The sequence below is a fragment of the Diorhabda carinulata genome, chromosome 1 (genome assembly GCF_026250575.1).
Source record: "Diorhabda carinulata isolate Delta chromosome 1, icDioCari1.1, whole genome shotgun sequence".
NCBI lineage: Eukaryota > Metazoa > Arthropoda > Insecta > Coleoptera > Chrysomelidae > Diorhabda > Diorhabda carinulata.
In genome coordinates this window covers 2,325,568-2,348,200 of record NC_079460.1, presented here as the reverse complement: position 1 = coordinate 2,348,200, position 22,633 = coordinate 2,325,568, and the positions used below count along the sequence as shown (strand labels likewise).

General features: G+C 29.9%; 3 protein-coding genes across 17 annotated transcripts in view; 1 reads left to right on the top strand and 2 right to left on the bottom strand.

Annotated features, from left to right (window-relative positions):
- Positions 1 to 4,899: 4,899 nt before the first annotated feature.
- Positions 4,900 to 14,008, bottom strand: LOC130896149 (calcium channel flower). Of its 2 annotated transcripts, XM_057803990.1 has the most exons (6): positions 13,891 to 13,995; positions 13,710 to 13,830; positions 13,224 to 13,422; positions 12,963 to 13,070; positions 12,293 to 12,433; positions 4,900 to 9,855 (listed from the first exon to the last, which is right to left on the bottom strand). In XM_057803990.1, exons 1-5 carry the CDS (start codon positions 13,891 to 13,893, stop codon positions 12,310 to 12,312), a joined length of 555 nt encoding a protein of 184 aa, XP_057659973.1. In that variant the 5' UTR covers positions 13,894 to 13,995; the 3' UTR covers positions 4,900 to 9,855; positions 12,293 to 12,309. The 2 variants fall into 2 exon arrangements, with proteins under 2 accessions (XP_057659973.1, XP_057659962.1); XM_057803979.1 differs by lacking the exon at positions 12,293 to 12,433 and having other exon boundaries at positions 13,891 to 14,008.
- Positions 14,009 to 14,357: 349 nt separating this feature from the next.
- On the top strand, positions 14,358 to 15,675 carry LOC130892297 (HCLS1-associated protein X-1-like). The gene is made up of 5 exons (XM_057797655.1): positions 14,358 to 14,551; positions 14,658 to 14,836; positions 14,887 to 15,043; positions 15,101 to 15,236; positions 15,290 to 15,675. The coding sequence occupies exons 1-5, from the start codon at positions 14,499 to 14,501 to the stop codon at positions 15,530 to 15,532; spliced, it is 768 nt and encodes a 255-aa protein (XP_057653638.1). The 5' UTR covers positions 14,358 to 14,498; the 3' UTR covers positions 15,533 to 15,675.
- A 1,719-nt stretch (positions 15,676 to 17,394) lies between these two features.
- Positions 17,395 to 22,633, bottom strand: part of LOC130894345 (sodium bicarbonate cotransporter 3) — a 50,608-nt gene continuing 45,369 nt past the window's right edge. For 9 of the 14 annotated variants that reach the window (XM_057801115.1, XM_057801160.1, XM_057801133.1 and 6 more), the window contains 2 exons: positions 19,387 to 19,586; positions 17,395 to 18,997 (listed from right to left, as the gene is read on the bottom strand). In XM_057801115.1, the coding sequence (XP_057657098.1) occupies positions 18,859 to 18,997; positions 19,387 to 19,586 (339 nt within the window). In that variant the 3' untranslated portion in view covers positions 17,395 to 18,858. The remainder of the gene's footprint in view (positions 18,998 to 19,386; positions 19,587 to 22,633) is intronic. The other 5 variants (XM_057801142.1, XM_057801151.1, XM_057801180.1 and 2 more) reach the window with 2 other exon arrangements.

The following is a 22,633-nucleotide window of genomic DNA, read 5'->3' as shown; positions in this document are numbered from 1 at the left end:
ATATATATATATATATATATATATATATATATATATATATATATATATATATATATATCAATTAAACGAAAAATCACAAGATGAAAATAGGATAATAACTTTCTTTCTTTCAATTCTTGAGGTGAATTTACCTCTGTAGCATAAGCTTTTTCATTAAGATACGAACAAAGGGAATTAAAATCACATAACCGAGGAGGCCATAGAATCGGAGCTTCTGGACCTCTACCAATCCATCGATTCGGAAAATGGTTACTCAACCAATTATGACACCTAAAGATGCTGCCCAAACATTAACTTTAAATGAATGTTGGTAATGTGATAACCTTTAGTCATGTGGATTCTGATCAACTAAATTTAAAATCATATTTTCTTTATTAATGGTTCACATTTCCGGTTTCTCGACAATGTTATTCAAAGGCTCTAAATGTATTTTTACTTGGTGAGTTTCTTGGCGGAAACTTTTCTGCATAACGTGTAACAGCTGCAATAGAGTTTCTTAAGGAGAATATGTATAATTAATCGGATATTGTGTAGATAAATAAAGTACTTTATTTTCATAATGACTCCTTCACTTCATCTCGTTAAACGCATCAATGCAATACTACCAAATATAAATTCATCAACACATGAACAAAACCATATAAGGCAGCAAAATTTGAACAACACATTTCACTTTAGACGAAGGAGAGAAAGAGATTTGCTAGAAGAATTTTTTGGTAGGATGAAGGAAATTTGTTACAGGAGGAAGATTTGTTGGAATTAGCCCGGATATAGGAGTTGCTCCTCTGCAGGGCTGGGATTTTAAGGGTTGCGTGGGGTTGTGTTTGCTATCTTGGTTGGAGAGAACGAAATGCGAACAACATTTGCCAGATGAAAACGAAAATAGAACTGTGTGAGTAAAAAAGTTTTTCGGTTTGGGTTTTTTTGTGAGTTTTATGTGAGTTACGTTAGACGAAGGCACGGGACACGACAGTTTATAATAAACCGCGAAATTTAAAGTATTGTGAACAAAAAATAAAGAGTCGATCGATTTTGATGGCATTGACATGTGAATGATCAAAGAGTAGGTACTTGTTTTCCTACAAACCCAATATAAGGAAAGCTGACAATATTGTCATGTATGTATATCACAGATTAATAAGAGAGAAATAAAATTATTCATACCATAGGCATGGACGTTATATACCACACGTTATAATCACGTTATACGAATTACGTGAAAAATGATGTAATTGAGTGACGACAAATTGACGTCAGTTTTTGGTCACTTCACGAAACCAATGAAATATCACCTATTGATGTCGTGCTACCTGGAATACGTTCCTTGTGTTCTTAAGTATGAGATGCATTCATAAAAAAATTGTTTTCTTCGCAAATTGAGCTGCGCAATCTTTTTTTTCGACTGAAAACTTGTACTCATAGTATGGGCTTGGTCCATGGTTCATTTAATTATTTGATATCTAAACTACATGTTATTCTCCAATCAACATCCTTCAGTAAAAGGTATTCATCAGTTTTGACGTGAATTCTCATTAAATCGGGTTCCAGGTAATATAATGTGTTCTTTTATTTGTAAATACATCAAGCCCCTAATAAAAATATCCAAAAACCAAAATATGAGGAATATTTGTGAACACATTACAACACGACTAGAATTGAGCCATAACAAACTAAATGAAAGAAGATGAGTACAGAATCAAAAATCAGGTTAAGAAAATAGATAGAAGAATGTTGATTATCTAGGGGAAAGAACAATTTATAGAAGAATAATCTGTTAGAAACATAATTCACAATTGAAAATATAACATAAATAAAAAATAATAATACGAGATCAGTTAGACATGCTTCAATTTATTTCACTGTAAGGAACAAAGAGATGAAGGTATCTAATAATTTAGAAATTTCAGTTTCAAGTATTTTTGTAGAAAAACAACAATATTTAAATCCAGCTACAAAAGAATGGGAGATGAGATACTGAAAAAATGAGGAAGCAGATCTATTATATTTCAAGTCCGGAATGTATATAAAAGATGAAAGAAATTATAGGTGTGGCTATTAATATGATATGACACATTTTATTTTGATATTATGTATATTCATTTATTATCACATTCAATATATATCCCACCTCTATTCCTACATCGCTCCTGTTCAAAACAGTGCAGGTAGTCTTTTTCTGACAGATCCTTCAGGACGCGCGCCGCTTGTTCTTTCACAGCTTGAACAGACTTAAATGTTGTTCCTTCAATTCAGATTTGACCTTAAGAAAGGAGTAGAAAACGCACAGTGCAAGATCTGGCGATAAAGTGGGTGGTCTAACCCTGGGATGTTGTAATTAGCTAGAGAACTCTTAACGAACAGTGCGAAATGAGGCACCAGTTAGCACACTTTTTGCATGTTAAAATTTTCATGCAAAATTTGCCGCACACATTCTTAGTGCGGCTCGAACGCGAATAATCTTCTACGTCTTAAACCTCTCAATAATACGTAGACGCGACAAACATTCATTGCAATACACTCATTTCAATAAATTAAGTGTTTCCAAGTATCATGTGTCATTTCATAACAATCCATTACTCCATCTTTATGGCAAAACAAAAAACACAGCCCCTATACAAACGAGGCTACACTAATTTGTTTTCAGACACAATAAAGTGAGCTTCTGGCTAAGTAGCTAACAGTCGTAAACCTCTGGTGCATGCGTACTTTTCCTGCAGTAGAGTTATCCTCGTTATGTGATAGCAGCACCTCGTATGTAGGCCTTCAACTAAATTGTAACTAGTGCTCAAAAAATGCAAAATTTAAATTTCTGGACCCGTCGATGATGTTCATACTGAACTAGATCTAAAGTTGCAATTACATTGTCTGGTCTTTCGAGCCGGATATTACCTGCTGATGTTTTAGTAATAAATAGTGTTCTATTTTTAGAAAAGGTATTCGAAAGCTCGGATTAGAACAGTGTGCTATATCATTGATAACATATGGCATATATAATTCACAATCTCTTATTATTTTGTAGTACCTATGACGCTTAACTATCAAAAATTTAATTACACTCTGTACAGTGTTTCAAAACATGTTAGTTTATTATTATTCCATACTGCCTGGAAGTACTACAAATTTGAAGCTTTTTATCTATTCCAGGTATCAGATTGAATTTGAATTATTTGAAATGTTTTTTATGGAATTAAGAGAAAAGAAGAAGAAACCAAACATTGTCTTAATATAAGATAATTTTATTTATTGCTACAACACATGAATACATAATTTCAACAAAAGAATATTCACTATATTATCCTATTTTAACTTGGATTTTAATGAAGGTAACAAAAAACATTTTAAATATTTTTTAAGACTTGTTCTTATCACTATACAAAATGATAATATACGTAAATAGCGGATATAAAATATTATTCACAATAATTAACATACAGAGTGACTCAAAAGTATACAGAAATATTAATTCCAATGGTATACTTTGTTTACTATGTAAGATTCATAAATATACCGATTGTATATTATTTTTTAAAATAATTTCAACTTGACTAGCAGCACAATATTGGAAAAAATATTTTAAAAATGGGTATAAGGTTTTCTTTCAAATAAGTGTTGGTCACAGTGATGTTATCTTGTGAAATACACTTCTTGATCAAATTATGCTGGTTTTGATCCCTTTCTGATTCAAATTATTCAGTTCCTGATCTCACTTCTGATTAAAGAAAAACAACCTACTCTTTATACCAATACTACTTAATTAAATATTTTTGGCATATTTGACTTCCATTTATGAATAATCTCTATAGAACTCACTATTGCGATATGTTTTTTCAGCTACCAATCTTCTACACCTGAATATTCTTGCTTACACGCCGGACAAATTCAACTAAAAGAAGCACTACTTTCTATAGGGTTGTGGCTTTTAAACTATTAACCACAGCCACCGGAATGATGTTTTTTTTGCTATTTTCAAAAATGGAATACATTTGAAACATTATTAATTACTTTATTTATACCTACAAGAGCAACCAAATAAATATATTGAGCAAAAATATAATTTAAACTAAAATAATACGTATTGGATGTAAAAATCTACCAATATTAAAATATACAGTCTTTAATAGATCAGACCACTATATACTAATCATATAAGAAAAAAAAAGTCCGATGGATGCTATAATATTTACCATTCATTATTACTGCAAAATGACGTAAAAGCATAGTTAAAATAATCAAACGGTCATTAAAACTGAGAGAATTTCAATGAAACGGAATTTCCATTATTGTTTTATTACAGTAGAACCTCGATAAGATAATTACCAAGGGAAACATTAAATAATTTGAGTTGGAAGTTTGTTCTTTTTACTTGCAGATGTTCGATTATGAGCTGATAACTCAATGATAATTATTAAACACCTAGAATCTATGATACATCTGAATAAGGGCCTAAAATCATGGAAAAAATATTAAGATAAGTTTTTAATTTGAAATTTCCACGAAACATCGAAAGCGACGTGCAGAAAGATAAGTGATCTATCTAATCCAGTATCATACTTTCTGAAAAGCCCTCTTGTAAAATAACTTGTGGCATTGAATAATAATTAAAATGTATTTAAAATAACAATTCTTTTAGTAAAATGATTATTTTGACAGCATATATATATATATATATATATATATATATATATATATATATATATCAAATATGTTATCAGACTTAATTTGAATAAGAACATAATGCTATAAATAACAATGGAAATTCAAAGATTATCACTGTATATAATTTTTCCTTATTATTACGTCATCTTAGAAAATTAAACGATTCGCGGTAAATAAAGAGATGAGAATTTCTATAAAACAGACATAAATGAGCCATTATATTATTTAAAAAAAGTCATAAACAATGATTTAAGTTTTATCTGCTGGCATACATAAACACAAACACAATTTTTTTACAAATCAAAAAGACACTATTATTAAACAATAATTAATTCCAATTTTACAATTTGCAAATTGAATTTGCATTGAAAAGTCTTTTAGATATGATTTAAATAACGAAATACGATTCTGTATTTGTTATAACTTTTTTTTAAATAGAATATCTTGACTTTCATAAATCACAACAAATTGAAGTTAATTCAAATTATAGAATTTTTCACGATCTAAAAAAGTCTCCAGTTAATACATGAAATGCAATAGAATAGAATACCCTTATATTTAAACATGACTTTAACAGGGTCGGATTATGTATGGTGCCAACGACTGTATAAGTTCATTTCGAACCAAGAAACAGTGTGTATCATATATTTCGATAGTATCTCTTACAATGTAGATCAAACAGAGCAAATATTCACCCGTTCAGGCAAAAATGATAGTTAAAAGTATTTACTTAAAGTTAGTAAAGTGAAGCCACGAAATATACTTTTCATTAATGAGAATTCCTGGAACTAAATTGAAAAATTGTTAGTAAATATCTCCTTAAAAAACATGAAAAGACAATAGAGCACCAAAGTGAATTGATTTCTTTTAATCCTCATGGAATGCATGCAGAACAAAAAGTGCCAACGTGATTATCACTTGCAGACTGTTCCAGAAACCTGATGGTGAGATTAATTGTTCCACTACAACTTTGCGGCATACTGTACGTCGTTTGGGGTTTTTATGCAAAATAATAAACGAAAAGCAAGTTATAATTGAGTCGCAGCACTTGCACAAACTTATAATAGAATATCTCGAAACAATAAATACTTATAGATTGAGAAACCGAAATAAAATCTACATATATGAGACTTGGTACGACTCCCATAGTACACCTGGTATAATATGGGTTGATGGTTCAAAAAAATGTTACATGATACAATCATGTAAATGATAGTTTTCGGAGATTGGTTTCAAAATAAATAATTGCCGAATATATCAACGAATAGCTGTATTGTGATGGATTGTATCCTACCATAGACGCCAAAAGAATAAGATATCAGGTTCCAATAGTAGAAAAAGTGAAATATAAGACTCTCTAACGAAGCGAAGGCAGTTCTCGCAGAACCAGCAGCCGTTCACCACGTAGTCAAAATCCGAAGCAAAGTAAGTTTGGGGCACTTACTAATTTTAACTTTAATAATTCTGTTTAAGGGTTTCTGCGCCAGTCTAAATATAAATGGGAGAAACCAAGGTAATCGGATATAACTCAATGAATTGTGAGAGGTAGGTCTGCAACGCCCGTGAAGACCGCTCAGGTTAAAATCAGAGTTGAGTTTGTGTTTATCATATTTATGCTGTTCTCAAGCGCCGAGCTTCAGATTTCGTAGCAGGTATTGAATTTTTAATCCGATCGAGACGATATGGCGTAAATTAAAATCTAATGTACGTGCCAATAAAAAACTTCGCTATTTTCCGTAATATCGTCCAAAAATATAGGATTACAAACAAAAACACAAAAATATCACGAAAACAAAAAGAATAACAAAATTTTCAATGGCAGCAATGTAAAGTTTATCAATAGGATGTAGAATTAGCTACGAACGTCAAACGTCAACCGCGAACGGTAAATCCAATTATACAACAATGTAACTCAAATTTACCCTCTATTATTATGAAATTTAAATATAAACTATAAAGTAAAAAGCCAGGTATTATAACACAATAGTGCGACTCTGCACAATATTCTCCCAATAATTTACAACTTTTGGGTCTTATCGAATTTTAATAGGTTTCGGTAGTAAAGGTAATTTCTTAGATTGTGAAAAATACTACACCAACAGATGAAACGGTTATTAATAAAAACTAAACTTTATTCACAAAAATATATCGTAGAAGATTATTTGGAATTAATGGATCCAATAGTTGAGTATATGTAATGTCTCATAGAAAAACAATAGGATACCTCGATTTGAACTTTTTCTGTAAATATATACAGTACTAACGTACTATCGGGTTCATGATTAGCTAATTATCCAAGTTTCTCCTCTCGATGTTTTCAACTTTCTTGCAATCTCTTTAATTGGCCTACTGCTACTTCTCTTTGTTATAACATTTTCCAACTACAAGGATATAAAAAACAATGATAGATTAAAACAATGATAAAAGTCTCAATGACATTTTTTTTCAAAATCGAGTTAAAAAAGTTTAATAAAGGAGTTTAATAAGTACATAAGGTAGATACCATTTAGAATATGGTTGTATAAAACAATAGAATGTGACAAAGTGCATTACTAAGAAAATTTTAAAAATCTGAGACAGGATGCAGAAGAAAAATAAAATAAAATTAACTATTTTATCTTACATAATAGAGTTAATACAGCAAAGAAATTCATTTGAAATATTGTATAATTGAAAATTTCTTGTGTTATTTTGGTACAAAAAAAACTATAATAATAACAGGAAAAGTAAAACTTGTTTTAGGAAATGCTAGAACCAGATTAGTTCCATAGCTGTGAATCCAAAATTTTACAAATCAATATTTTGTTACAATAAACACTTTCAAGTACATTGAGCACACCTTTCTTATGTCTCTAGTTCATACTAAAACTGTAACTATTCGAATATCTCGAGAAAACAAAATAATCAGCTGACTATACTATAGTGTATTATACGTCAATTGGCGCCTCGAACATGAAAAAAAATTTATATTTTCAGTGATTTCCTATCAATTAAAGATTTTATTGATGCTACCTTATATGTACATGTGAATAAATATATAAGTCAGCTGGCTATATCTCAGTGGAAAAACGTCAGCTGATATTTTGGATGTTATTACCTAGGAGTTAAGCTGAAGCATCTATTGCATCAGCTGACCAGGTTTTCCTCGAATCACTGCTAGCTGATTTTTTTCATATATCACAGCAGTATATTAACAATCAGCTTACACATTTTCAGGTGGGAGGAAATTACTGAATTTAGGCTTTATTACATAACTCTCTGATGCATACCACCAATTAACTTTCGAAAACAAATAATTAACCAAATTATCACCTGGCTCCGGACTATTAAGGAAGAATAAGATCAACAAAAGAGCATGTTGATCTATGAAAACCAATGAGATTCTTTGTACAAATTGAAAAATCTGTACTAAGCACATGGAAATAATAGTATTTTGTTCACAAAAATTGTCATTGTATCAAGCTCTTACTTGATCAGGTACGAGGTATGTGGCAAAATTAATAAGACTACTAGCAATATTATAGACAATTTGGCATCATTGAATGTCTTAGATTGGTTTGGTTATACCTTAGAGCTAACACGTTATCTTTGACAGTTCTATAATGTGTTTTCAAAATGGTGCATTAGAATATCGAGCAACGTTTTTGTTTTTGAAACAGTTTATCTTGTTAACCAAGGATCCTGATGAGTCTTAGTGAATTTTTCCTTTTCCTGATATTTAATCTTAAGAAAATCTCATTTTTAAAAAGACTGTCGAGTTAGCTGTCTAAGGGAAATGCTTTAAAAGGGATAACATTACTTGCTAAGATTAAAATTATTCCCATCAATTTTCTTACTTAGCAAAAAATAATAAACTACGTATTTACAGAAAATGACATTACAAATACTAAAATAAACTAACTGAGGAAAATGCATATAAAAATGAATGTATAGAGTCAGTTGGTAAGTTGAGAAAGTTCAATATCACTCTAATTGAAGGTTAGCCTTAGTTTCTTGGAAATCATTATTCACATTATCACACAAATTCTATATCACACTTTTGAACTGTAATTTGGATTCAAATCGAGGTAACTTTGTATTTTATGAGAAATGATGCAAGATAAAATATATCACCTAGTAATAATAAATTATATCACAATATGTATAAACTTTGCTATAATAAACAATAAAATCCAATTGAAGCTGTTAAACTATAACGTTAATGAAGATAATTCAATAATATCTTCAATAAAATTATTTCTCAAACAGTTTTTGATTTGGCTTTATGTTTAATAATAACATACTTAAAATTAAGACACAATATAAAACGAATGGCTGGAATTTAATGAATCATCCTAAATAATTATTTAACAATAAATTTTTTAGCACATAATTTTCTGATTAATGCTATTTAAAAAACCAGATTGTTACAATTTATACAGCAACAGATAAAATCGACATTTTAACCCATTTAAAATATGAGCACATGATAAAATTCGTTTGAGCCTTAAGTTGCTGTATAAACCATTCCTTTTTAGTGACCTTTAACTGTAGTATATGAATTTTCAAAAAAAATTACAGTAATATTATACAGCTATTTATTAATACACATGTATCTACAAATTGAAAATTTATAATCTGATATGTAGAAATTTAAATACTATTATGATTATACCTACAAGGGCAATTTGTGTTCATCATCGCAACTCCAAAAATTTTGTAACAAGATCTGTACTTTAAAATAAACTACTGTTCTAAGAATTTTTAATCTGCACGACATAAAAGTTCGACATAATAAAAATATTAAAGGCCCAGACACCAAAACCCTAAACCAAAGAAGAATTGAAGTGTTGGTCAAAAAAATAATGTCATAATTTAGGAATTTTCTGCATTTTCCAAAGTTTTCAGTTTAATAATGTAGCAAATAAATTTATATAAAGTTATCAAATTCCCAAATTCAATATGTTTATATCGTAGTACTCAGATTTCCACATGTCAATATTCAACTCTTACTTATAGGAAGGGAAGGGGAATTACTAGATGAGGAAATAGAAAATTGAAAGGACGTCGGTTCGTAGACACGTCTACACGTTACTGTCAAAAACCGGCGTGCCCGTAAAACTGATTGGCTGCGCATGTGCGACAAGATTCGAGCGCGTATTGGTAGGTGGTACTGCATTTTCGGCTCGCGCTGCTTGTCGCATCTCATCAGCTGATGCCCTAAATAAAAAAATATTTTACAATATATTCATGAAAATACAATTTAATTATATTGCCCAGAATGATCACCAATAAGAGAAATCAAGAGAAAATTTCACATATTGATGCTATTCTTAGTAATTATTAATTTTGCTTTTCAAGCATTTTCCTTTTGGAGGTATTTTCAAATTCCTTTTTTAACTAAGTTGTAATTTCTGGTACCGTTGGTGATACTCATACTGAATACACTGTTTTCTCTACCACTACATCAACAGTCACAAACACAGCCACTGTCTGACGCACATTTCGATACTCAAGTTCTAGTCTTCAGAGATAGAAGGTAACCTAATAACTTGACTTACCTGTTTTATACTGAATTTTCTCACAAATAAACCGTTTCCTGCTGTATCTAATTTTCGCAGAAGATTATTAGGTTAGAAGGTTATTAGGTTTTAGTTTACTTTCAGTCTCTGAAGACGATAAGTTGATTATTGAAACGAGCGTCACACAGTGTAATTATAATTGTTGGTACAGTGGTAGTGTAAACAGTGTGTTCAATTCGTTTATTGACCAAATGGCAATTAATTTGATGTCCATTTTAATGATTTTTCTAGATCATGAGGAAAAGCAAGAAAATTAACGTTATTACTCATTACTTACATCAGATATTGATAAAAGAATCTGAAAATTTAATCTATAATGCTATTATTAGTAAGGGCTGTTTATTACAATACATTAGCATTCAAACTTATAAAGTTTATAAAAGGGTTTGAACTAAGATACATTCTCTCTACTTTTACACCTGTGATATATTTAATTCCAAAAAATAAACGAATAAAAGAATTGACACATTGATCAAACTGTAGGATTTGATAAATTATATAACCAAATACAACATCCCATTCCCCACTAAATCTTCCTACCGTACCATAATATCTGTTTCATACGGTGATAGGAACAAGATTTTTTGTATATAAGAAATCTGAATCCTTATTTTCATCTTTAGTTATATGATTCAAATTTTTCTAAGATCAATATTTGATCTGTATTAAAAACATTTTCATAATACAATTGTTGAAGGTATCATATCATTATATAAGGATAAGATTATTATATACAGGCTGCAGCAGTCAATCCTAAATAATTGAAAGGCTGTAGATAAGTAGAAAGTGATCAAAACAACACTGAGAGTTTGCTGTGAAAGCGTTTTACCAAGTAGGTAGGTAGCTATATAGTAATTTAGTGTCGTTTTCGTACTTATTTTAAAGTTAATCAGAATCAGCTAGTGTCTAGTGTAATTTTAACAAATTTTGAAAATATTGATGAAAAAATGAGCAAAGGAGGTGGCAGTACGAAGTCCTGGGAATTGCTGTAGGAAGAAGCCCACAAAGGTTAGCGCATTGGAAAAATGTCGTATTTGGAATTTCCAACAAGTCTGCCCAAAGGATCTTTAGGTCAGATTTGCACCATTACCTTTACAAAATTCGAATGATTCAGGTATTGAACAAACATGATTTTACTGCTCAACGGCAATTTTGCGAAACGTTTTTGGGCACTTTTGAAGAAAATGAGCTTGTCGACAACCTTTGGATTAGTGACGAGGCACATTTCATCTCTCGAGATTTGTGAACTAACAAAACTTCAGGTACTGTAATGATCAAAACTCTTATCAAATTCACCAACAACCTCTCCACTCAGCCAAGATAACAGTTTGGTGTGTCATGTTCTAATCGGGAATCATAGGCCCATTTTTTTTCAATGAAAAAAATGCAGTCTGTTACAATAAACACAGAGTATTCGGAAATATAATTCTATATTTGAGTAAACATGCAGTTTAAGAACTCAAAGAACAAGTCCAATTAGAAATACTGAGATTTCCTCAGCAGGAAGGACGTCATCTGATCAGTGTTGTTTTTAAATTTTGATTAATTACACTTACACTAACTTAGTCAAAGTTTTTTGATAAACAACAAAATTTTGAAAAATGCAACTGTCTATTTTTCAAGGCCAATTCAAAAATGCAGGATTGACTGTCGCACCCTGATTTGCTTGGGTATGAAATCAGATCCGACCAAATTTCCAATACTAAATTCAAGATGACAAGCAACAAATTAGTCTAAAAACAAAAGAAAAACACTTTGGGAAACCAAATTACTGCATGTTAGGTATTACTCTGGATAAATATACAGGGTGTTTCATTTATACTTGTTAAAGTTGGAAAATTAGAAAACTATAATAGCATGTATTGAGTAAACTTCTATTGATGAATAAATTATTGAACATCTAAAACTTGAAAATATCCATTCAAGTTCAAATGTTCACTAGCTCTTATCATAAAATTTTCAATGAAATTTCTGGTTTTGTTTGAAACACCTTGTATAGTATAAAAAAAGAAGAAATCATCTTTGGCCAATTGTCATGCGATCATGCAAATGAACTAAAAATGATTGTTAATTACACAAATCTGTTAGTAGCTTATGTTGGACGCCAAACATCTGGATCCTCCATAAGAGTAGTGTGGTGATCTGTATGTCCCATGCCAGTTGGAGAAGTTACCATATGGGGCGAGGCAACAGCTGCCATATCTTCCCTAGAGCCTCTAATTTTCGGCAAAAGTGTAAATTAAAGTGAAATAGTTAATTGATGAATATTTACATCAACTGAGATTAATTCAAATTCTGTATCTTATTAGCTAACCCACAACCACATTCATTAATTATATAAAAATTGAACCCCCAAAACTTAAAAATTTATATAGGATTATATCAAAAATAGTCTTCTGAAATTTTTAAAAATGTATTATATGTCCAAATTGTCAAGGGCTCATTAAATATTGAATTGATATACAAAACCATTCAAAGTGAAGCATATTTTTAAAAAATGGAATGCTACTATAATAGTAAGGAATCAATTATGAACAAACATGTATCAAGATTTAAAGAAATACAACAATTCATCTTTGACATAAATGGCATAAATAAATTAAAAAATTATTTAAGTGTAATTATAATCCCACTTCTTAACGCCATATATAACATATATATTTCTAAATTTATTAAAATAAGCATTAGTACCCAATAAAAAAACACTTGTAAAATTAATATAAGAGATTAAGAGAAGTTACTTACTTTTTCCCCAATGCCATCATACCATATATCACTGCAGTTAACAAAATTAATCCACAACCAAAACCAGTAGAAATTCCAAAATTCAAAATTAAAGGAGGCAAAGCCAATCTGCAAATATAATTTTCTCAACAAATATAATCAGCCCAAATATAAAAAACATGAATATTTATTTTACAATTAGGTTTTTTTACTAAAAAAATTTTTCATTTTTATTAGGTCATAATAGATTATTTAAATAATGAAACAAATGCATAAACTTACAATCCATATGCAGCGGCCCTGTTCCAATATGGTCTATTTTCAATAAAATCTGCTAATTTTTGTACATGTTCCACAAACATACAACAGCACGGTGCTTCACAGCAAACCAATAAGAATCCAGCGAAAATTTGCCATAGACCAGCAACTAGGTTTGCTACAGTTAATGTCACACATACCCATATCCCCAAAAACATAGCAACTGAAAGAATTCAGGATAAGAAAAATAAAGCAACATAGATTTTTATTTCTGGAAATAAAAAAATTAAATCACAAAACAATGTGTAAAATTATAAACTTCTTATATTAAAAACTGTATAGAATCTACTGATGACAATATAGTGTAAATGAATTCATTCAAATCTGAACAAAATAAAAACAGTCAATCTTGTATTCGATCTAATAGTATAACAAAGTTCACGGCTCTTGATGTATATTGAAGAAATTTTTATTATACTAATATATTATGAGGGATTAAAACTGTCTTACCAAATCCTGCGAAGGTGCCAACTCCTCTTCCAGCAAATTTCATCCACCATGGTACATCGTCTTTTGCTACTGGATCTTGACCGGGTCGAGCCATTAGGGCTGAAATTTTGTCTTGAAATGACTAAAAAAAGTTATATTCTGATATCACATGAGTTCACATGACATTATGAAAATATCTCACCATTTTTGAAGAAAATATTAAATATTAACAATACACAATTTTTTGTCACTCTGAGGTATACTGTCAAACTTAAACGTCAACTTGACAAACAGTACTTGTCACTGGGTGTCTATCAATTGATATAAGTCTCCTGACATAGTATGTAATTCATTGGATAATAGACGATTAGTTTCGAGTTATGATATAAAAATTCATTTAAAATATTTCAATCCTTTTGCCCTTATAGTGTATTAAAACAATTGAAAACATTTTTTAAGCACAATTTCTAGATTTTGCTGTGAATTGGGATAATCTTTTAATATTGGTTGCCTATCAGATGTTAAATATAAAAAAGAAATTATTAATATAGTAGTTTCTGATGGTAATATATATTATTTAGAATACTCACCAAGTTGTTTATAATATATGATATGGTAATTTAAGGAACTAAGGAAAAATAATATTTTGAATAACTAAATCAAATTCAGTGATAAAATAACAGTGCTAGATAATTTGATCTTGATATATCGCACGTCACTAGTAATATTTCAATTCTCGTGTTTTGAAAATACTTAATGTCAAAGCAGAAGTTTTCAAATTATTAAAAGGATAAATTAATAGTAATATACATGGATCTTTTTCGAAAAATATTTGGGATGGATCGTAATGAGGATCATAATCAGTAAGTAGTTTTTAATGTCAACAATACGATGTAACAATTTCTTACTTAATTAGTAGTTTCTAGAAAGTTTGTACATCCTCATATATATGTGTTTTAAATATTTCAGATTTAGAAAAGACCCTCGAGTGAGTGATTATGATAGTGATGATTTTTATTCTGAGGACCCTTTTAGCAGAAGAAACTTTGATGTGTTCTCGGATCCCATACAAATGCACAGATATTTTGAGCAACAGTTGAGCGATGTCCTGAGAATATTTGGCTTATATGGAAATAGTGAATTTTCAAGTAAGTCTATTTATCAAATATTCTAAAATCTATTTATGCTCAATTTTCAGTTGGAATTCCAAATTCACCTCTAGATGATTGGTCACAAACACCTCCAAGTGGACCCAGTGAAAATCCCGAAAATTTACGTGACCAGTTTCTAAAACCAGGTTATGAGAAACCAGTAAAAAATTATTCTGATATGGTTGATAGAGATTTGGACGAAAGGTAAGCTTTATTATAGTTTATGTAATAAATTTCAGCTATTATGCAATTTAATTTCAGTGTGAAAAATGGAAATGTAAGTAAAGTATTGGAGGGAAAATTTGACAATGAAGTTATGCCTTATGAGAAGCAGAAAACTAAAAGCTTCTTTTTTGGAACTAGTCAATCCATAAGGACCATACAAAATCCTGATGGGGTATGTACTTAATAACTTTCATAAAATCACAACTTAATTTCATTGAATTTCAGTCTATAGAGACTCATAGAACCACTAGAGATAATGAAGGCAATGAAGAAACTACAGTATGTCATAAAATTGGAAACAAAGAATACTGCGTAATAAAAAAAAAGGATAAATATGGCAAAGAGGAAGTATCAGAAAATTTTGTTAATATAGATGAAAAAGAAAAAGACATATTTACCAAACCTAAAAATAATAAGCCCAGTGGACATCCATACAGTACTTCTGATTTCTGGAGCAAGTTCTTCTAGTTTGAAATAAATGACCAACTGTGGGACAGCAGTTTATACAGATTATTGCAAATTATGTTTCTTTTATTAAACAGTAGCAGAATAATTTATTTTTTGCTATTTGTTAATAGAATTTCTTGAAATATATTTTATTTAAAAAAAAATTGTTTTAGTGTTAGAACACTCCCTAGCAAAATTATAATTTCTATTTTGCAATGAATTTGATAAAAAATTACTATCTGAAGGTGGAATTAAAACTTTCCTTATTTTTTTTTTAAATTTAAACCTCTAAAATATGTAATAAATTGAAAGGACCTATTTTAATAGCTCACATTTTTTTTATCTCAACGACAACTTTATAGCTATATCGTTTAAATATTTCATTTGAGTGACAGCTCATAAGCGAATTTAAAGGCTATATTACATTAACGTCAGGCCATACCTGTGCTTAGATTTCAATCTCTTCAAGGTAATTTTGCATGAAGAGAATAAGTTATCTCGTACAAAGGAAGAGAAAGGTACCACTTATGATTTTAATAAGCCAACAATGTGTGACCCAACCTTTTTGAATTAGCACTATATTGGTGTGACCCTCCAAGTTAATGATTTCACATATCAATACTGACCCTCCACCATACGCGTACAGTGGTTGCATTTGGCATTGTGATGATTAATTTCCTTCCTCAAAACTGACAGGATGAAACTTCAAGTGTTTTATTTCCAGAAAGATGTCTAGATTAAGCTGGTGGTCCAGGAATGCTTTCGATTTTTTTCAATTTTAGTTTTCAAAAACTTCTTTCCATCATATGGACTCTTTCGCGATACTACTGACTGCGCCAATTATATTTTCGATTTTTAAAAAGTGAATAACTATAGAATATATACTGAACACATTGTTTGCACCAACACTCACTATTACACTGTCTGACGCGCGTTTCGATATCTGAAAACGATTACTTGGTTATCGAAACGCGCGTCAGACAGTGTAATTGTGAGTGGTGGCGTAAACAGTATGTTCAGTATGAATATTACCAACGGTTCCAGAAATTTCACAATATATCCCATGTCGCCTCGTTGGAATCAAACGGATCATCCACTGTTAGTGATTCAATATTAGAGCACGACAGGTCTTGACAAGGTGTACATGCCAGAGAACAAAACAGTCCAACTTTTTTGTAGCCACATTTAATACTGTATCCCTTTTTGCAGTTGCAAAAATTGTGTTCAGCAATTTTTCCGACGTCGTTTTCATAAGGAGACAGTTTTCACCATGTTTTAAGAGGTTATAATAATACTGAGCGTTCACAGTTCATTGTTCAATGAGTAAGTCAACCGCAATGAATCCTAGCTGAAAGAGTAACTTTCGCTTTAACTGGCGCTCCTTAGTCTTTCTTCCAACACTCCATAGACGCGGGTTTACTTTCCGGAATATAGTGGTAGAGGTAAGGAGAACTATCTCGGTGTATCGTGTACCTCTACCCTCCCTAGGTGAATCTTCGGTGCAATAATTTTCTTCTTTCTTCATACCGCTGCTTGATACCCATCTGGCTGAAATTTTGCGGTAGCCGAACCGTTCATAAATTTTTTGTTCAATACTGGTGGTGCCCAATTCTTTAGCCATATCGCGTACAGAACCGCGTTGGTTTCCCAAAATGAGTTTTTATACACCGCTGCTGTTCTAATCGGTAACACGAATCGTCGCTAATGGCTATAAGTAAGACAGACCAGTCCAACATCCAGTACATCCACTTTTACGATACTAAATTTTTCGCAGTTTATTTAAAAATTCCGGTTTATATTTGAGCCACCCTCATATAACTCATATAACTTACCTGTATTATGAACTACAAAATGATGTTTTCAAACCCACTAATCAAACAAAATTGCTTCTTATATTGTTTTTTATTTTACACATATTTGATAATATTGTTTATAAAATATAATGGTAATACAAATACCAAAGTTAAACCTACAGATATGCGAATGTACAGAATATTTTGATATATTTACAGCCTTTTTCATAAAATCTTTGAAAAACCTTCGCTGAGGACAAATCTTATATAACAATATCCTAATGAGGTAATGTATTGATGTCAAATTCCATAAAATTTCTAGATATACATATTTATCTAGTTTAGAGGACTTAGGAGTAAAAAATTTTCCCAGTGGAAGCATTTTTATACTTTGCACGATTCTTAGACCAAATTTCGGTCTAGGATATTAAATAAGCTGACGATACCGACATTTGGGGGATAAAGAAACGCCAAAACTGAATCAACATATTGTTTTCTTCATGTTAGGATTCAAATTATTGAACAGCAGACGTAGACAAGCAACTAAAAGACTAGAAGCAAGAAAACGTTTGGGATTTTTTGTGAATTTTCCAGTGGAATTTGAAAAAAAAATAAAGCTAATTTTCAAAATTGTTTAAAGTGATTATTAACTAGTACACACACAAATCCATAGATTTTTGAGATATAAGTTATAGAAAAAGAAAACTAATACATTGACTATATTTAACTAATTTCTCTATTACCTAAATGTTTTTTAAAGGAAACCGTATCAAGGGTATTAAAATATATTTTTTATGTAAAAAACTGTTGATATAATACTGGAATGGATGAATTTAGTCGTCAGTCGTATGATTTGAATATGGACCTCCTCAACGTTTCATCTAATGAGTTTATTTAGGGATTCTGAAAAATGAAATAAAATTGTGTTGTTAAGCTTTTAATTTTATCGCATGTCCTAATTGTTTTGTTTAAATCAAAATTTTATTGAACTCTCTGCAGTTTTTTGACGGCCACGATCACGAATGCTATTATTATTATTATTATTATAATAAGCAATTGAAGCTAAGTACTCATGTACATGTAATAGTTTACTTAAATACAAGAAAAACAATTTGTGGTGGTTTAAAACCATTATAACCAAATTTCACAATGTATATATTTATAAAAAAGAAAAAACATATTTTTCAATTTAAAAACCAAAAGTGAACAAAACAATGGGGGCATGCAATGATTTTTTAAAATAACCCAGAAATGAGGAATTGTATAAAATTTATAGAGAAATATTAATTATTTACATGAAAATTTTTTGTAATTATAATTTACTTGGAACGAAGTCAGGTCAATATCCATTCAGCTTTTTAATAAAACAAAGTATTGTTAAATTAAAAATGGAGGATTTTTATTTTTTTTAAATTCTTCTAGTTCAAAACTATGGTAAGAGAAAGAAATTAAATAGTTTTGATATTATGATGATATGTTCAGTTATAATTAGCTTCTACTTACAGTTTATATGAAATAGTGTATACTGTGTTGATGTCTAATGTATATTTAGATTTAAATATGAAGAGACGTGTCTGTCACCTTTATGATGAAACCCTCGTCCTCTTCTTGACAAGTCGACAGTCTTTTCTCCAGCTTTTCATCTTTGATAATTTTTTCCTCTTTTCGTCCAGGTTTCTTCTTTTTAAACTTACTATAATAAAAAATTGTTTCAGAGGAGTAAAAATAATGGTAAAACAGTGGATGAGAAATATGTTATTTCTATATATGTCCCTTTTCACTGATTTTTTCACAAACATTTCTTCGGTTTGGCTATATAATTAATATCTCAGGAATTAAACTTTTTAAATGAATTCTGCCTTTGGTTCAAGTCTATGAGGGAAACTTGATCTTATTTGCAACGATTCTTATATGCTCAACCCAATTGATATGTTTATTGTACTTCAAATTATTTCATTTGAAACCACTGAAATTTTAATAGAGGCAAAACTTTGTATTGTTTCGCTTCCGTTTGTTCGTTACATAATTATTAAAACTGTTGTTTCCAATGAGGAAATATGGTGGTTTCAATATAATACTCACGTTTTACTCCTGGGACTCTTCTTTTTTACTTTTTCTTGACTTTGGCAATCATTCACATGTTTCCATATACCTGTTTTATCCACTTCTTCGGAAATATTAATTGCAGATAAAGGTATATTCATAACATTTCCGTTGGCTAAGGGAATTTTCAAATTTCCAGATTTTTTTTGGATCTCTATTGGATTTTTTCCCGATCTTTCCTGAAAATGGTAATGGTTCCAAGTTATTTTATGAAGAAGCAGGGTTTTTTTTATAGAAAAGCATAAGCGCACCCATATTGGTACAGTTAGATTACCACTTAGGCAACAATGAAATCACATTTTAAATACTTATAGACAATTATCAAACATAATATTGACTTTAGGATTGGTGTTCGTTGCAAATACAGAGAGGAGAATAACAGAAGCAGTACCGTTACTGAAAAAATTCAGCGTATAAGTATTATTTAGAACTGAAAGAAGGGTAAGACAAATCCAGTCAACCATATTTAAAATTGTACATACAAATAAAAACAATTAACCTTGAAGTAAAAAAACAGTTTGATGGATAGCAAGAGTACAGTGTCTGGACAAATCGAGTTCAGAATTCTGAAACTTATCAATAAAAAAAGTCAGTCAACCAAACTGTACATTACACATACAAAAGTACATCAACTGTTCTTCAATCTAAGAAAACAGCTTAATGAAGCAATTATACAATAAACCTATAATAAAATATAGAAAACCTGGAACAACAATGAGATAAATAAGGACAGGGATAGCAGAATACTCATGCAGAATTTCAACAGTTTTTTTTTCGCAGTAAACTTGTATGTGCTCTTAAGTACTGATTGATTGATGAAGTATTAATGGGATTAAGCTAAAACAGAACTTATTTATCGAAAGAGATGAAGAAACTGGTTATAAAAACAAAAGAGTATAAAAACAGCATGTTAAGTTCGGTGCTGTGTGGATAAACCAAACCAAAATAAACTCAGTATATTAGTATAATGCATAAGAGCTCCAGTTGAAATTACCTTAAAAAATAGTTAGAAACCTTTATTATCAACAAGTGTTGGGCTAATTGAAAGTAATAACATTTTTAAATAAATAAATGAACTTATGAGTCTGTACAATAAGAATCCATTGGTCCTAAATATAAAAAAAGGTTTGTATATGAATAAATCAATAAATGAACCTTGGTATTTTCATTTCATTATTAATAAATTAACAATATGAGATAAAAATTGTGTAAAGATACTGAATATTGCTAGTGCTAGTGAGTAAAGAAAACGACTCAAGCGACACCCCTTGCAATCGTAAGTCACTCGCAAAAAAACTAAACAGCAAAATGTATTAACTTCAAAATATAGAATTCTTATTCCATTCATGAAAAGGCAATTGGAGGCTGTCATTAGAGCAAGAGGAGAGAGCATTAAATATTAATAGGCTAATTTCAAATAAATGATTATTTTGACAAATTTGAGCCTGTATCTTCTTTACTGTTAATTATAACCTTTTTTCATTGTTTAAGATTTTTTTTTGTGTTATTATTTATTTATAAGAAAAATGATTAAATATCGACATACACACTCATTATAAAGCTAAGACTAAGGGTTAGGTTAGGTTTATGCGATGCTAAAATTAGAAAAAGAATGGGAGCTACAGATTTTTTGTTAGAGACTTTCGACAGCGATGTGTGCGTCCTGAGTCAATTTTTTGGCTGACTGGTGTATTTGATTTTTCGTAAAATTATCTTTTCGAGGTATATGAAAATAACTTCCTTTCAGATTGATTGCTTTTTGGTTTATTTTCTAGCTACTCTTTAATAACTAATTAATTTTCATTTTTATTATGAGCACAAGAACTAACAGCATATAAACAACTGAAATTTACTACAATACAGTGAAAAAAGTATGGAAATTAGGAAGTAAACAAAATAATAACACACAGCGATTCCAATAACATAATTTAGTTGTTTAGTTGTTTCTCATTGTATTGTTAAAGTTATGGTGAACTAAATGCTATGCTTTTTATTTATTAATTGTTGTTTTGCACCTGTTTATCAATGAATTAATTTTAGATATTTCTAGTTGCATTCAGTGCTAATAATGAGATTTTTGTTGTGCTGCTTAGAACAAGTTATAAGTAATTCATATCTTATCTATCATAAGTTTTTTTTAGGTTTGTTGCTTCTGTATATCAAATCAACAAAAGTAGCTAATGCACAATTTAATGTTAGTAAAATTCATTTAATTAATACAAACATTTTTTATCGCAGTAAGGAGAGTTTATTCTGTTTAGATGATCCACACTTTATCATATGTTACAGTGTGAGCTGGTGCATTATTTATGCAGTAGATGATTGACATTAAAAATTATTCCGAATAAAACTTGTGTGATGTTTACTTACGTTTTTGTGGTGACGTATGATGAGAACAAAAAAAATAAATAAAAGAAAAATAAATATAATTTATTGAAAAATAAATAGAACTATAAAATATAAATGATATAAGATATGTAACGACAACTTATCACATTTAGAATTCCAAATTATTGCAGAAAAAATAACAACTGGAAACACAACATTTATGTAAGTAGCTTATTAAAATGATTCTTGTAAACGCTTGAAGCACTGGTCAAAAATTTGGTTCTTATACTTCATAATTTAGCATAGAATATAACAGAAAACTGAATTGTAATCTAACAGTTTAAGGTAGTTGTAATATTTTGACAAAACAGATAAGAAACCTAAGTAATTTTTCAATAAATTTAGCAAAAAGTGCATAGGGAAAACTTTTATTTACAAATGAGGAAATAGTAATTAATTGTTAAATGAAAATTTTGAAAAGGACCTCAAGATACAATCAAATATACATGTATATTCAAGCATATAAAATTTTGCATCAATTCTTTCTTTATCTTGAATACAAGTGAATTAAGCTACTACTTTAATGGAAAAGGCACTGAATTTGAAATTTAAATATTCGACAAATACAATTGAAACAATTCTAATAATATCACAATTGAAATATTGCAGAGAATTAAATCTTAATCAATTTACTCATTAGCTTATCTATACAAAATGTCAGTCCAAAAAATTCTAGTTTGTTTATCATTTATGATAGTGTAAAAAAATTAAAGCTATCGGATAGCTGGAATTTTTGGAACCATTGATGATATTTATAGTAGACACTGTTTACTGCCCCACAATGCCCACATCCAAACCAGATCATATATTTACTTACAATAAACAGTTTCGGGTGTAT

Bases quoted from the DNA above. Each gene is read 5' to 3' on its own strand.
- LOC130896149 (XM_057803979.1), bottom strand. The intron at 13,423-13,709 runs GTAAGACAGTTT...GAATTCTTTCAG, and splicing joins TGGCACCTTCGCAGGATTTG to TTGCTATGTTTTTGGGGATA. The intron at 13,071-13,223 runs GTAAGTTTATGC...TTATATTTGCAG, and splicing joins AGGGCCGCTGCATATGGATT to ATTGGCTTTGCCTCCTTTAA.
- LOC130892297 (XM_057797655.1), top strand. From the start codon at position 14,499: ATGGATCTTTTTCGAAAAATATTTGGGATGGATCGTAATGAGGATCAT. The intron at 14,837-14,886 runs GTAAGTCTATTT...CTCAATTTTCAG, and splicing joins TGGAAATAGTGAATTTTCAA to TTGGAATTCCAAATTCACCT. The intron at 15,044-15,100 runs GTAAGCTTTATT...ATTTAATTTCAG, and splicing joins GATAGAGATTTGGACGAAAG to TGTGAAAAATGGAAATGTAA.